Below are 16,149 nucleotides of genomic sequence, written 5' to 3'. Positions count from 1 at the left end.
CTCATGATCTTAACATACTCATCATTTCGTTGTAAACTTATCAAACTGTTTTTTTTGAAAAAAAAAAAAAAAAAAAAATCAGTTGGGACTTTTGGTTTCCGATTTATTTAGCATCAGCTTTGACTAGCCAAACACGGTTTGCTTCAACTTACGTAGCTAATGAGTCGAATGCTTGCGAAATTCCATATTTTGGCAATTTGATCAAGTGGTTGCAAAGTTTGTCCCTTTCTCTCTTTGCACCGAACATTAACCCCGATTTAGAAATAGACATCAGCAAATTGACATGCTACCATGAGTTGCATAGCTCATTAGCGACTGCGGTTACTGCATAAGCAAATTTCTTATTTGTTTCTAAAAAAAGTAACTCTTGGAATACTTTTCTCTTTGATTATTCTCTATGTGAAATGAAATGTCAGTTGGAGGTAATTATTTACGGAGAAGCATGAAAGTCCTGCGCACAATTAGGAAGCAGTACAAAGACTGTCAATCGAATCTGACCAAATGTCAGAACATTTGTCATCCCTATTAAACTTTAATGTGTTGCAGGATCATTTTGACGATGTCATTCATAATATATACCTATTGCTAGAATATTCGAGGAAATTTTGGGTGCATATCAGTTAGGTGTTCTTGGGAGTATTTTTCAAATGTTACGCTATAACTTGTATATGAAAAAACTTTTTATTGTATATGTACGGGAGTTTTTATGAAAATTTAAATTTTATTAGTACATTTTTAAAAAATTTTCAATTTCTTCTTCCACTCCAATCCACCACACATCGCCACCCCTCCCATCCTTCCTTTTATATCATTGCCACCTTCTTCTCCCCTCCCTCCTCCCCTCTTTTTTCTTCGCTCCCCTCCTCTAGTCACCGATGGCAACCAAATCCGACAACCAAAGGGGAGGGGATTACGGAGAAGGGGAAAAGGAAGGGAGTGAAGGAAGAGGAAGCTAGGAAAAATAGGAGGGACAGGGAAGTGGGTTGTGGCAATGGAGAAGAGAGGAGAGGAGTGGTGATGGGTGGTGCGTGGTAGATGAAAGAAGAAAGCGGTGCTAAAATTTTTTTTTTGTGTGTGTGTATGTGTATTTATTTATTAGGTGTATTTGAAAAAATTGACATGCTTTTGAAGTATTTTTGGAGCGTCAATGTGAACTCCAAAAACAAAAACTAGTATACCAAAGAAGGGGCAATCCATACGCACCTTTTAGCTCTTAGCAACAAAATGTCAAAAATCTTTATTCATTTAGTCCAGCTTAGGCCTTTAGGCCCAAATTTGAGGCTTTATACTATTGAGAACCAGGTCCAATTTAGTGATGTGGAAGCCCGTAACGAAAGGCATACAGTTAGGCGTTAGCCCCAATTTTTTGACCCGTCACAAAGCCCAAACACTGTGAAATCAAATCTATGGACATTTCTATATGATCTGCATCTAAGTACATATTCTTGAAGCAATAATCAAGCGTACGGTGTATGCTCCCACTAGTCTCAGATCCTAAATGTATGTCGCCGTTGATGTTGTCAATTGGTAATGACCTATGCTAGCATCTTCGAGGCAAATGGGCTACCACTAGGATAACTGGTGTAATCCTACTGCAAGATCAATGATAGAAATTGGACTATTCTAAGTTCTTATGAATGAGATTAAGGCATTGTTCTCACCTGTTTTAGATTTTGCAAAATTTAATTTATGAAAAGTGATTACAAAGAATAATCAGAATCGATAAAAGTTATTCTTTAGCTGATTATGAATTTTAACATTTTTAGCTATTAAAAGACTATAATCTAGATAGAATAGCAAATGAGAACATCATCAACAACTGATTGTTCATAATCAGAATCTATAATCAGCAAAAATAATTAACTAAGAACAGGTCTTGAATGTGGGATACAGTTTTTCAATATATCTTCGTGTAGTCTCGATTAAACATATTGATCATAATGAAATTTTATACATCGAATCTAGGGTTGCAAATAAATCAAACCACTCACTAGTCGACTCAATTATATACACACACACACACACACACACACACACATATATATATATATATATATATATATATATATATATATATATGTATATGTGTATATATGTATATGTATAATTTTAATAGTGAAATAACATATATACTCCTAATATTTTTGTTATTTATTAAGAAAAATTCATTGTTCTAAATAATAAATAATTATTTTTTTATTTTTTTATTTTTTAAAACTTGAGTAGGCTCGAGCTCAAGTTCGACTAGATTTAAACTTCAGATCAAGTTCGATTTCGAGTTTTACATTGAAAGTTCATCAAGATTGAACTCAATTTCAAGCTTGATAAATTTGAGTTAAAACACTGCTCGATTAGATTAAAACTCGAATCGATTCAGTTCATTTGCAACTCTTGATTCGAAATCATAACATTCGGTGACCAAACAAACAGGACAATATGATAATGGAATTGGGATGCCTTGTATTAATACTCGAAATGTAAACAGCTAATGATTTTCGCCTGGTTCAGCCAATTTTCCAACTTGAAACTAGACCTTAGAAGTTAGAACTTAGAATTGCCATCCATGCTTGATTACATCTATCGTTTCTTATCTTTCATTTTTTTATTACATAATCTCTCCTCTTTGCGTGGCAATCATACTCTTTTTTTTTTCTTTTTTCTTTTTTCTGGATAGGTAGTATCTATTTTAGACCTATTCCTCCTTTGTACTAGGAGGAGAGAGGATCTAAAAAGGCCCAAGAAAAATTCAGAAGGAACTAAATCACCAACTCAAATGGGTGTATAGACATCCGCTGGCAAATTTTTCCACGAAAGCCTGAATTTTTAAGAATACCTTGATCAAATTCCTTGATCTATACCCAAGTAAAGTTATACAATTCTTTTTGATGACTAACTACTCTAAGCAATAGTTCACGTGGCAATCATATTCTAAAAGGGTGAAATGTGGAATTCTTGGTTACTATTAGCTATTTGTACTTGCAGACATGAAACCCGCAAAGCTTTCCATGGATTAGGTGTAAATTTTTGCCCTAAAAGTCGGGGATTTTTTTGGCCCAAAAAATGGTCCGTCATCTGATTCACTAAGCCCATACGAACCCTTATTTCTCAACCTTCACATCTTTGCCAACGACCTCAAAATTTTACTCTCTCGACTTCGATTTGATGGCTGCGTATTTAGAAGGAAGTAGAATCAGTACTAAAAAGCGGAGGAAGAAAAGGGTGCTTGCGGCTTTATAGGATATGTATGTCTTATTGCAAAATCCGTTTTGTTTTACTTACTGGCCGGAAGTGCTCCCCTCACGCGCATAGGGTACAAGAATGTTGAATCAAAATTTCATTTGAGCCTTTTATCAAACGGATTGTAGGCACAAGAAAGATTGAAGATTTTGTACGAAACAATATAGTAGTCAGCCCGAAATTTTGCAGAAAGTAAAACTAATTCAAACACAATCACAGAACATTGAAATTTCAACAAATATCACATAGAGAAATTAAAAGGCAAGAAGACACGTGACATTTCATTTTTAGAAAATAACAGAAGAGTAACAGCAGCAAAAGGGTTAAGGAATTTTTACAGTGATTTTCCAACTCACGGTGGTGGTGGCTGATTCCAGCGAGTGGCGGCAGCTCCAGCCGCATTGGCACGTTTTTGGATGGAATCTGATTCCTTCTCATTTTAGGCGAAACATGGTAGGAGATTCCGTAGCAGTTCCCTTGTTTTGTTTCCTAATCAGAATCAACAGTAACCAAATAAAAAAAAAAAAAAAAACTCTTTACTAAAGAATTCTTTTCCTTTTCGTCACTGGTTTCCTAGAACCAGACAGGCCATACTGAACCCAACTTTCCCGTTAGCCTGGTGTTTTATTGGCATGACAGAGAAACCCTTGAAGACTTACCCAACCTAATCTAGGATTGTTATGTCAAAGGGTGCCTCCGCAGCATCGATCACAACCTATTTGAGAAAAAGCCTCTATGAACTCGAAGCCCAGAAATTCTAAAGTTACCAGAGGAAGCTCTGATGAAGATAGGACCAGCAACTTGCCTGAATCCATCCTCCGCCACATTCTCTCGTTCCTTCCCACAAAATTTGCAGCTGCCACATTCGTTCCGTCCACTAGGTGGAGGAAACTGTTCAAAAAATGAGCTTAAAAAATCAAAGTGGTTTGGTGCCTTTTGTTCCCTGGTAAATACATTATTTCTTGCCATTCTTTTTTTCTTTATTTTTTTTACACCACGAACATAGATATTGTATAATCAGTTTTTTTTTTTTTTGTAATTTTCAGCTTTGGTCCGAAAATAGAAAAGGATTTGTAGTGAAATTTCTGTTCGATCTAGGTTAGTTTTCCTTTGATTTGTATCATTAATTTGCTGAACTTTTTGTTAATATTATATGGGCTGATATTTTAAGTATTTAAATATTAGTTTTATGTGCCTGCATGTTTGGCTATTTACTCTCACGATAAGTTTTGGCTTATATACTTCTTAAGAAGATATAGATGCACTTTACTGGTTTCATGTGGTATTTTAAGGCACCAAAATATTAATAAAGTATATTTTTTTTAAAAAAAAAAAATCTTATTTTCCTTTTACTAGCTAAGCCTTTAGGGATATTTATTTTTCTAAATAAAAGCTTGAGAAGATCATTGTATGCCCAGCCAAGAAGCTTAAACAGCAAGAAGAATGCAGTTAGACTCATAACTTGGATGCTGTCAATTATATTTGGAGCACAATAAATTTCTAGTTTCTCAAAAGGCGGACAAATAAGATCCTCCCACTGGGTGGGGGAAGGAAAAATGGTCCTTTTCTTCATGGTCCGGGGAATGCTAAATTATAGCCAAACCGGTGATCTCTTTTGCTGACCATTCGACAACTAGGATTACGCGTAAACCATACTACTGTTTTGCCACCTGCGACACCAAATAAATAGTACTCCATAGTGAGCAATGGTTTTGTCGCCATCTGCAAGTTTTGCCGGTGGAAGATTAAAGAAGAATAGCCGTCAAATAATTTCCCCCACACAAAGGAAAGATGAAAATGAGATGTTCTAGAATTTGAATACAACGTGTGATTTGACAGAAATTAACTGTCACCAAGTGCCGGAGACGCGCCGAGGAATAGCGTGGTGCCTGCACAACAGTACTGTAATTTTTTCCTTCTAGGTTGTGTGCGAGTATTTTTACTAGTAATTTTTTTTTTGGAGTTAATATTTAGACAAATTTGAATTCGATAATCATCACAGATCAGATCAGGGTATACTTTAAATCATAAGTCGCTTGCATACTCTTAAAATTATAGATTATTTGCAGAAGTTTTTATAAATTATACATTAACTGCTTGATTCGAACATACATACGACATTTTGTGAAAAAAAAAAAAAAAAATTACATGTCCTTACCATGCATGCTCCTCTTCTTGGGTTGGACCGAGTCTGTTTATTTTTTGTCGGTGCCTTCCGCCATGGCCGCGTTTCTATCTCCCTACATTCGTGCGACTGTTGCAGCACACCCTTGTCCTTTTGAAATATAAATGCAGTGTATCATGTGATACATGCATTTTTTCTTAAAGGGTTTTTTTCTCAATGGAGACGTCCGATGAAGACTCATTATTAATACATCCAACATATACTTATCATATGAACATATAATTAATACGTTCCCTTGTATTTTTCACACTTAACTTAAAAGTTTTTTTTTTTTTTGTTTTTAACAAGGATGTTCGGTAAAGGTTCGTTGATGTATCTAACGTACACTTTAATTTACCGTGCAAATATACGTAATAACAATTAATACCCTCTCTTTTACTTCTACACCTTTTCTAAATAACTTTTTTTAAAGATATAAGTTTAACACCTAAATTACATCCTAATAGTTAGACAAACCCTTTCTTAAAATACTAAAAGTTTGGAGTTATTCTTACTGAGTGAGTTCTATACTTTCGCCGTGTCAGATCCTAACTTTCAATAGGCATTTTCCGCAAAATTCTAAAGTACGGATGTTTTCTAGCTTTATGACTTCATGATATATCTTTTATACAACTCCGTTTAGATTAACTGTTTTTTGGGATTGTTTTTGAAAAATTTTACTGTAACAAAGTTTTTATAGTATATTTTGGGATATTTTTAGAAAATATTTTGGGATATTTAAGAGTAGAAGAGTTTTTAGAATATATTTTGGAATACTTTTTAAACATTAAAAAAAAATTTTCACTACTTATCGAAAAGGCACCGACATAAAACGATCAACCACTTTTGTGACGAAAATGTCTTCTTCTTTTGGACTGAGTTTGATATCCAATGTGAGCATATGAAAATTTTTATTGGAATCATAAAAATTCAAACATTTGGCCGAACAGCATTGTTTACTCATCATGAATTCCCTAAATACGTTCTGATAAGATAACCTTTTCCGCGAAAAGCTTGAACCTACTTGGATGACCATTATACTTTTTGGAAAATACGTTGAACAATATCCAATGATCCAAAGCTTAAAAAATTACCATTTGAGTTCTGATAATGAAAAAACTACTATAGTACATAGATATCTAATAAAGTCAACCATATGCATGAATGCTGTTTTTATTTTTCTTTTGATCTATATATCTATCATCTATACAATTATGAATTCTGGCAACCAGTTTTGGCTGCGTTGCTGCTTAGAAAAAAACTTGCCTTGAAAATGCTTAATAGTATGATTTATCTTCCTTCCGGGGTGGATTTTAGATTATGAAGGAACAAAGAAAATCAATACATGAGACCTAATGTACTAGTCATTGTACCATGAAAAGCAATTTTTTTCCCTATTGTTATCGATACAAACTACACCACAAATAACTAGCAATGGTTCCAAAGGCAAGGAAAAGAAAAGGACATTGGATTTTAAAATATCAAAATGTAAAATATAAAAAAAAAATTTTGTGGTAGAAAAGGATGTTGGATTGTAAAATATCAAATTATCAACACGAACTACACCACAAATAGCTAGCAATAATTCCAGAGGCAAGGAAAAGAAAAGGACGTCGATTTTTTTTTTTTTGGTGGTAGAAAAGGATGTTGGATTTTAAAATATCAAATTATCAACACGAACTGCACCATAAATAGCTAGCAATAATTCCAGAGGCAAGGAAAAGAAAAGGACGCTGGTTTTTTTTTTTTTTTTTTTTGGTGGTAGAAAAGGACGTTGGATCGTAAAATATCAAAATGTTGCTTGAGTGAATATCCATGCAATTTTAGTAGCACAAGACTTCATTATCTATCACCTAATCTCAAATTACATTAATCAAATATTGCGAGTCCTATAACGTGATTCATATTTTTTTAAGTAACTTGCATAATGAAACTAAAAAATAATTAATTGCGACCGATATTTTCAAAACACGAGCAAAAGATTTGTCGTGTAGGATCACAGGTGTTTGATTTCTCCGGTGAAAATGAAGCACCAATGCAATTAAACAGCACTAAATTCGACCGGCGAAGTTTACTAATCTTGCACGTAATTCATGTGTGGGAGTAATTAATTGCGACAGCGAAACTGAGAACGAAATGATATGATATGTCCTTGAAGAGCGCGTGAGATGGAGCGTGATTAGAACGCGAGGCTCCGCGTTTATATTTCCAAAACTCATACGAGTATTATTAGATGAGTAGTAGTATTACTAATACTTCTACCTGTATGTAGAAACAAAGAGAATACGAGCCACGTGAGGATGAAAGGTGGACAGCTCGTCCAATGTGGGCTTGTACCTCAGCACATGACGTGACCCGCTAAGTCGATGGAAGAAGAGGACTCGAGCCAACGTCAACGCCCTTATCACTCGCGACCTCTCTACAACGGATTCCTCGTGATGCCCTCAATTATTGTTTATGAATCACACCAACCTCTATGTACGGATATATAATTTAATATAATATTTAAATTTAATAAATTTAAATTTTAATATATTTAAAAATATTTGACGAGTGATACTGAATTTTTTAAACAAAATTTACTCTCAAAATTAAGTGATGAGCTATTCACTTATCACAGGATGTGATATGCACTCAAATGTATGAGATTTAATATTTAACAATTTAATTCAATAATTTAATAGATTCAAAATTCAGTTTTCAGATTTCATTTTTATCAAACGCGTCCTCAAATTATTGTAATGATGATGATGATTGATGGTTCACTCCTATCTAACTATAGTAATTGCTAACTCTGAATATTCACATCACAATCCCAGTATTGAATTCTAGCAATTCAGAATTGTACAATGTTGTCAATCTCAAATTAAGAATACTTTTGTTACTTGTTACCCCTAATGTGTCATACTTTTTATTTTTGAATATTCTAAAACGATTATTATGTTAAGAAAGTTAAAACTTTTTTTAATCCAATTATCATAATCAAAATATTATTCTTAAAAAGATTCCTAAAATGCAACAGATAACAATTAACCTATAGTCGAAAAATTAATATTTACGTAGAAGATTGCATTTTGAGTTATAAGCAAAACCGATGTGTTTAGATTGAAATTCTACACCCGAGCCTCGATGTTGATAACAAGAAGTGACACTACTATGACTAGTTGGGCTAACCGACAAGTACCTATCACTTTTAACTTTTGCGAGAGATGTTTATCGACCTATTTTTATTACGTAATATCACGATCATGTAATTGTCAACAAGTAATACGAAATTTCCATAGTATAAAAAGCAATATTGAATATTTAAGGCATAATCTTCACCAATTCTTTCTAATTGTTATGGTAGACGAGCAATATCAAGTGTTAATCTTATATATATTGACAGTGTATATATTAGTATTCTAAAATACATGTCACAAATTTAAAAAATGGAACTCAAATTTAGATTTCATATACATCGGTATATGTAAAATTAATCTATTTTCCTAAGGCAGCATTTTGTTACCGCCTTTGTAATCTCTCTGTCTCTTCTAATGGAATCCCTCTGCTCCGTGTGATTTTTTATGCTGTATTATCATTATCTTGCATTAATCATGCATGCATCGTCCTAATGACAGTGGATGGATGCTTACGCTCACATCTTCTTCATAGTGGTCCATTGCCTTGCAAAGATGTAAATTGTTGTCAATTCTTTACATAATACTAGGAGCAATTGGGTTAGACAATTCATCATTGCTTACGCGATTGGATTTAGACTTCATTGGCTTACTGAAATTTGTTTTTCTGGTATAACTTACCATGGCACCGCATGAAGCAATTTTGTACTGTCGACACAAGTTATGCTGATGTCAAGATTATAACTCTAATTTTGTGCTAATACTCATTTGAATTAGATCAAATCTAATCAATCTGTCAAAGTGGATGATAATTTCGATCACTACACGTGCAACTACATATTTTCTCCCTTTCTTTTTTTTTTTTTGTTAAATAAAAGACAAAGTTTATTAACGGATTGTTGAAAAACGTCAAACATGCTTTGATTTCCATTTCTGCCATAATAGCAGGTTAAACATGTACTAAAAATTATAGGTTGAAAATTACAAGAAATTTCACTATCTTCTAATAAGATAAATCGTTGCAACTCTTTTCTGTGCATGTTACAATCGTCAGATTTACTAATCAATGGTTTTAGCCTCCAGCAATGATGATGAGATCTGCTGAAATAAATCTAAAATCTATCAAAATTTCAGATATGATAATTAGATATGAAATAAATTTAGATCTAATAACAAAATAAAGAAAAAAAAGATTAATACAAAGATCTTGTAGAAACCCTATGAGAACAAAAAATTTTTACCAAGAACTAGGAATGACAACGGGGCAAGAGATTGCGTGGGTTGGGGGAGGAGACCCCTCCCGCCTCATTGCACAAACATTTTTTCCGCCCTACCCCGCTTCTTGTGGGGGGATAAAATGCATATAATTAGTAAGAAGTGTAATTAGTAATTTAGTATAAATATATAAATATAATTAATTAATAATTTATATTAGTATAATATATAATTATTAGTATAATTAATAATATTAATTATACTACATATACATAATTTGATACTTATAACTAATAATATATGTTACATATATTTAAGGGTGATAACTCTGATAAGGCGAGGGTATACTCTCTCGTCCCCCACCTCTTTTTTTATAGAAGAAGAAAATGACCCTTCACTCTACCCTATCTTTCGCCTTCTACAAGGCGAACATCCGTGCTAGCTATACTAGGAACTTTTAAGAGAAATAGAAAACTCTCACCAAAAAATTTAACGGATGCTTTATTTGTAAAACAAAATAAAATGAAATTCATGGGAGGGAGATCATCATACCATGGTCTCTCTTCCTTGGAGGAAAGCCTTTCTTTGAGGAGGGGAGAAGAAGTAAAACGAAGTAAGAAAAGATGAGAGGTATTTTCTTCTTTGTATATTACTTTAATTTAAAAATTGGGCTTTTCATTCTTTTGTCATCTGTGCAAAATCCGGGCAGTAGGTTTCTTCTGATTTGTACTGGAATGCGGACGGTGCATACGGGACAACTCGTTGAGAATGGCAGAGAGGATCCAATGCTATATTTGTTGTTGGATTTTTTGTGTTTTGTATGTTCTAGAAGTTCAACTAATACCAAGGCAAAAGATAAAGCACTGGGAAAGGTGAAATTAAGTAAAATGGCAACGGGTAATGATAGCTGAAATTGGTGCCATGGGAAAAGTGACAAAACCCGTCAATTTTGTGATGGCATTTCAATTGACTCAGAAGAGCAAATATAGTATTTTATTAAAAAATTACTTATGAGTAATTAATGCAAGAAATATGTGATTTTGTGGATCCAAACGTTGAGAAACATATTTGGAAAAAATATATTTTTATCTTTTCAATCACCAAATTATTTCACATATATTCAAATTACTGATTTGGCTTCTCAACCAACATTTTCTTTATCCTACGCACTTAACTAAAACTGCTACCATAGACAGAAAATAATCAAGTTTGATTTTTTTTTTTTCACAACTTATTCAAGCAAATAATTATCCCCAATAAGCAAAAGTCCCATCGAACATCTCCAAGTCTATTATAAAAAAATGTATTATAACGATTTGATGAATGTAAAATAAAAAAATGTTTAGGAAATGTTTTTATAAAAAACGTAATAAAAATTTTCTTAGAAAACTACAATCATAAATTTTGTTCATCCAGAAAAACTGGAGAACTGGTCCATTGTACCTAATCAAGAATCTACACTAATGTTTCCAAACTAGAGAACTTATTACATTAATAGACTAGAGAACTTGTTACATTATGACCAAGAAATCATACCCATTTAAGACCAATTATGACCACTAATCAAACAAAACCGTAACCCAGAAAAGTCCAAATATCCAGTACATCGCTCTACATCATCACGCGGCGATCTCAGAGCGCGTAATCCCCCACTCGAAATGCTCCCGCGCGTACAGATAAGTTGAAGCTATCCCAATTCCCCATGCCCATAATAATACAAATTGAACGCGAGTAGGGCCGTATTCTCTCACAGCCTCTGCTCTCACCTCCCTCCTTTTTTCTGCTTTAAATACGGCCCCTCAACTTCCCCACCGTTCTCCTCCTCCGTCCACCTCCTTTAATCCATCGTCAAATTTCACACACTCACGCACTCCAATTACACCGTAGCATTTATTAGAACACAGTAGCGAAACCTAGGGTCAAGGATTTCGGGAAGACGAAATGGCAGGAAGAGTAGATCTGGATGGGAATCCGATAAAGCCGATGACAATTTGCATGATTGGCGCCGGTGGATTCATTGGGTCCCACCTCTGCGAGAAATTGATGTCGGAAACGGAGCATAAAGTCCTTGCCGTGGATGTCTACAGCGACAAGATCAAGCATTTGTTGGAGCCGGCTTCGCTGCCCTGGGCCGGCCGTATCCAATTCCACCGCCTCAATATTAAGAACGATTCCCGCCTTGAAGGCCTCATCAAGATGGCAGATCTTGTAAATTTCTTTATTCTCTTCAGTGTTTGGCATTTTCAATTTCCCCATGTTTTCTGTCATGCCTCTGAATTTTCTTTGTCTAGTGATTTTCCGTGATTTTTTCCTGTTCTTAAGAGGGAAACCGGGGAAATATGGTTGTTTGCATGCATTTAACTGCTCTTTTTCCTTTTTTTTTATTGCATATTATGGAAAATTTTGCAGTAATTTTCTTGATTTATTGTTCCGAGTATACTGAATGATAGATGTTAGATCTGAATCTTGGCGGCTGAAAAGATTTGTTTCTCGAGGTTGGTTTATATGCCTTCTGTATTTATAATAGTATATGCAATTGTTTATAGGGGCTTTAGTCTTGAGATAGGGTCAAATACTGGAATGGTAAGTGGTAAGTGGGATTTGACTGTTCTGCTGATTTTTTATTTTGTCTTTTCCTTATTGGGTATTTATTGTCATGTAGACTATAAATCTTGCCGCGATCTGTACTCCAGCTGATTACAATACTCGACCTCTCGATACAATCTACAGCAACTTCATTGATGCTCTCCCAGTGGTATGAACTTTGCGTTTTTTCGGTACTTCTAGTTATGTTCTTTATTAAGAGGGATGAAAGGTTGGGGCGATGTTGCAATAATCTGATTGAATTGGCTATTTTGAGGCAGCATTGGTTCACATGCTGGGGAATGTTGATGTTACTGTAAAATGGTCTATGGCTTTTGACTTTTTCTTTCGCCTCTTGAAAATGCGGATTTTGTGGCGTTCTGCAGGTTAAGTATTGCTCTGAAAATGGCAAGCGTCTCATTCACTTCTCTACCTGTGAAGTTTATGGGAAAACAATCGGTAGTTTTTTACCCAAAGATAGCCAATTGCGACAGGTGAGGATATGCTTTCAAAACCTATTTCAGATGTTTGACTAGATGTCCTAAACTAGTGAGTATCATGGATAACTCTCATTTATATGTTGGATGAAATGGGATTAAATATGTCTAGGAATTTTGAGTCACAAAAGGGAATCTTGAGATGAAGAAAATATCATGTGGTTATTTTTGTTTAAAACTGCATCTTATTCTCTGTCTTGGATTGTAAAGTTTATTAACTGTGTATATCATCCAAATCTCTGAGAAAAGGTGCCGAAATTTAGAGATTTTTTTGGAGGCAGTTTGACAAATTTATGGAGCTGGCTACTCTTATGATAAATAAAATTTTTGAAAGCATTAAACTATAGATGATTCTTTTGATTTTATTAGTGATTTCATACTTCCCTGTGGAAACCTTAATTTTCATAAGTAGTAATGTTGGAATGTGAAAATTCTTGTTATGGCATGGATAGGGGTGCATGTGTATCAGGCCCGTTATTTCATGGATTTAGTTGGATCTTAGCATGGCTGGGACTTCTATATAGTTTCCAGAAGAGGGAAACTTGTTACAAATCAAATATCCATATATTTGACCAGTAAATGAAAAACATGTGGAGGTCAGAATTTACCATTTGTGTGCTGCAAGTTATCTAAGTGAGGTTTTGTTCTGTGGCTTCCATTTAATTTTGAGAAGCTAAGTTGATCTTTTGGGAATCTTGGAGGTACATGTTGTGTCTGGGAAATTATTCCAGTCTGAGCTAGGGGATTACGTGTTTGTACCATTGTTGACATTGGTAGTTAGGCAAAGAGGCCAAAACTGAAGTCTTTCAACTATAACTTGAAACATAGGAAGATATTTTTTCTTTACTCTGCTTCTCCATATTTTTGTTGTCTCTACTTTGGCTCCTGCAAGAATGGCATTGATAGAAGCGATTTTTATTAATAACAGTGGCAAAGAACCTTTAAATAAGATACAAATGTTGTAAATTGCAATTTATAGTTTGCCTTTTAATTTAACTTGATGTTGACTGGTACTTGGCATTTTACTTTCTGTTCAAAATTCTAATACATGTGCTAACATACATGTTTTTGAGTTGCATAGGGTCATCTTTTTTGTACTAGGTGGTTCCAAATGGAAAACCGCATCTTGTTTGTAAAGTTTTTCAAAGAAACTCCCCCTTTCCCCAAGTATGTTTCGTCTCTGGTTCTGCTTTGTCACAATAATCAAACTGAAAATAAAAAAGTTTTTCAACATCACTTTGGAATCTTGATGGGGCTTGCTGCTCTTTTCTTTTGATCGACTCCAATGAAGACTAGTTTAAGAGCACGCCAATGTGCTGTATGGTAAAATTTGGTTAGTTTATTTCATGTTGCTGAAAATATTAATATGAGCTATTTCTTCTTGCTGCATTTTGTCTTAGGTTTCATATTTGGTGCACTTAGTAACCCAGTTCTTTTACTATTACTACTATTTTGGCACTTTGGTAGAGCGAGATTTAAAGCGGTGGAAATCCATTGAGTCTTTTCTGCTTTATGAAATAGGATCCTGCTTATTATGTTCTCAAGGAAGATACCTCCCCTTGCATTTTTGGTTCCATTGAGAAGCAGAGGTGGTCCTATGCATGCGCAAAGCAATTAATTGAGAGATTGATCTATGGTGAGCTACCTTTTTGTTGATGTGTCTTTTCAATATTAGATACTGCACTGGATATTTCTGACTTGGCCTTGCAATGCAGCTGAGGGTGCTGAAAACGGTCTTGAGTTTACCATTGTTAGGCCCTTTAACTGGATTGGTCCTAGAATGGATTTCATACCTGGAATTGATGGGCCCAGTGAGGGTGTTCCAAGAGTTCTGGCATGCTTTAGTAATGTTAGTCTCATTTCTTGTTTTCATGTTGGTAGTCTGTAATTTTTTTTTGTGGTTGTCCTATCTCTTAACCATATTCTACCATTTCTTTTTCTTCAGAATCTATTGAGGCGTGAGCCCCTAAAACTTGTTGATGGAGGCCAATCACAGAGAACCTTTGTTTACATTAAAGATGCAATTGAAGCTGTTCATCTGATGATTGTATGTTGGCTTTGGTGTCATTTTGGTTTGTTACACATGTTACTGTTGAATTTGGATCTGAGTGGTTTACTTTTGCTTAGGAAAATCCTGCTAGGGCAAATGGTCAGATATTCAATGTGGGTAATCCTAATAATGAAGTTACAGTCAGGCAGCTAGCTGAAATGATGACAGAGGTATATGAATGATGTTTGTCATAGTGTGTTTTATCATTAATTTTGTGTTTGTTTTTGTGATTTGTCTATATTTTGAATTCCTTACCATCTTCTACCCACATTCGGCAGGTTTATGCAAAGGTTAGTGGAGAGCCTCCACTAGAAGCGGCTACCATAGATGTAAGCTCCAAAGAATTTTATGGTGAAGGTTATGATGATAGTGATAAAAGAATTCCTGATATGACTATAATCAACAAACAACTGGGTATGAACTTCTTGTTTTCCTGTACTTCTGTTAAATTTCTTGTCACTGAGGATTCACTGAATTTGATTGTCAATGTTTGTTGGATGATTTCCAGGATGGAATCCCAAAACATCTCTCTGGGATCTACTTGATTCCACCCTTACCTATCAACACAGGACATACGCAGAGGCTATCAGAAAAGCAATTTCAAAGCCTGTTGCAAGTTAAGAAACAGTATAGTGTGGTTCTTTCTCAAGTGCTACTTGTTGGCAGGTCTTGCAATTCTTTCTACGGATCTGTTGAGTATATCTATATGGTTCATTGTCATATACGCCACATTTTTTCACTTTCAAAGTGTTCCTAGTCCATAGCGTGCAGTTACAAGGAACATGAAACTCAATGTTGGTCTTAAGGGCGGCATTTTAGTAGGAAGACTTGTGATGCTTTATCTAAGACACTTTGGAGAACTGTAGAAGGATAGATGTACTGTTTGTAATTTGTGGTCACTCTTCTGCTGCTTAATGCATACCACAACTATACGGGATCATGTTGTATCATTTTGTTCTGCCTCCTCAGGCTTCATTTCCCTAATATATTATTCTTTTCGTGACTATTGGCCCTTTTCTCATTTACGAAGAGGCTTGCGATCAGTTTTACTTGTCAAGGTATTGAAGATGCTTCTCAGCATTAAAATGACATACCGGCAGTAAACGGTCCATTACACCCTGGTGAATGAGTGCTGAGGTTTGGGTTTTAGCTGGGGTCTTTGTTATCAGCTCGTGACCTCTCAAGGCTTATGTTAAGTGTAATAACCATCGCGTTTGCAAATGCTCTTAAAGAATTGCCAACAAATAATGTAGGCTATTTGCCCTGACTTGATTAAAGGCTTAA

At 34.7% G+C, this 16,149-nt stretch overlaps 1 protein-coding gene and 1 long non-coding RNA gene across 2 annotated transcripts; one reads left to right on the top strand and one right to left on the bottom strand.

Annotated features, from left to right (window-relative positions):
• Positions 1-3,436: 3,436 nt before the first annotated feature.
• On the bottom strand, positions 3,437-4,433 carry LOC140035418 (uncharacterized). Its single transcript, XR_011839627.1, has 2 exons — positions 3,897-4,433; positions 3,437-3,726 (listed from the first exon to the last, which is right to left on the bottom strand). It is a non-coding gene; the product is annotated as an uncharacterized lncRNA (long non-coding RNA).
• A 7,025-nt stretch (positions 4,434-11,458) lies between these two features.
• On the top strand, positions 11,459-15,871 carry LOC113727012 (UDP-D-apiose/UDP-D-xylose synthase 2). Its single transcript, XM_027250963.2, has 9 exons — positions 11,459-11,943; positions 12,398-12,490; positions 12,705-12,812; positions 14,337-14,451; positions 14,531-14,664; positions 14,761-14,862; positions 14,943-15,035; positions 15,144-15,279; positions 15,374-15,871. The coding sequence occupies exons 1-9, from the start codon at positions 11,677-11,679 to the stop codon at positions 15,484-15,486; spliced, it is 1,161 nt and encodes a 386-aa protein (XP_027106764.1). The 5' UTR covers positions 11,459-11,676; the 3' UTR covers positions 15,487-15,871.
• Positions 15,872-16,149: the final 278 nt, after the last annotated feature.

Source organism: Coffea arabica, chromosome 1c (assembly GCF_036785885.1).
Source record: "Coffea arabica cultivar ET-39 chromosome 1c, Coffea Arabica ET-39 HiFi, whole genome shotgun sequence".
NCBI lineage: Eukaryota > Viridiplantae > Streptophyta > Magnoliopsida > Gentianales > Rubiaceae > Coffea > Coffea arabica.
Note: the sequence above shows the minus strand (reverse complement) of the source record. Positions and strands in the feature narration are given on the sequence as shown.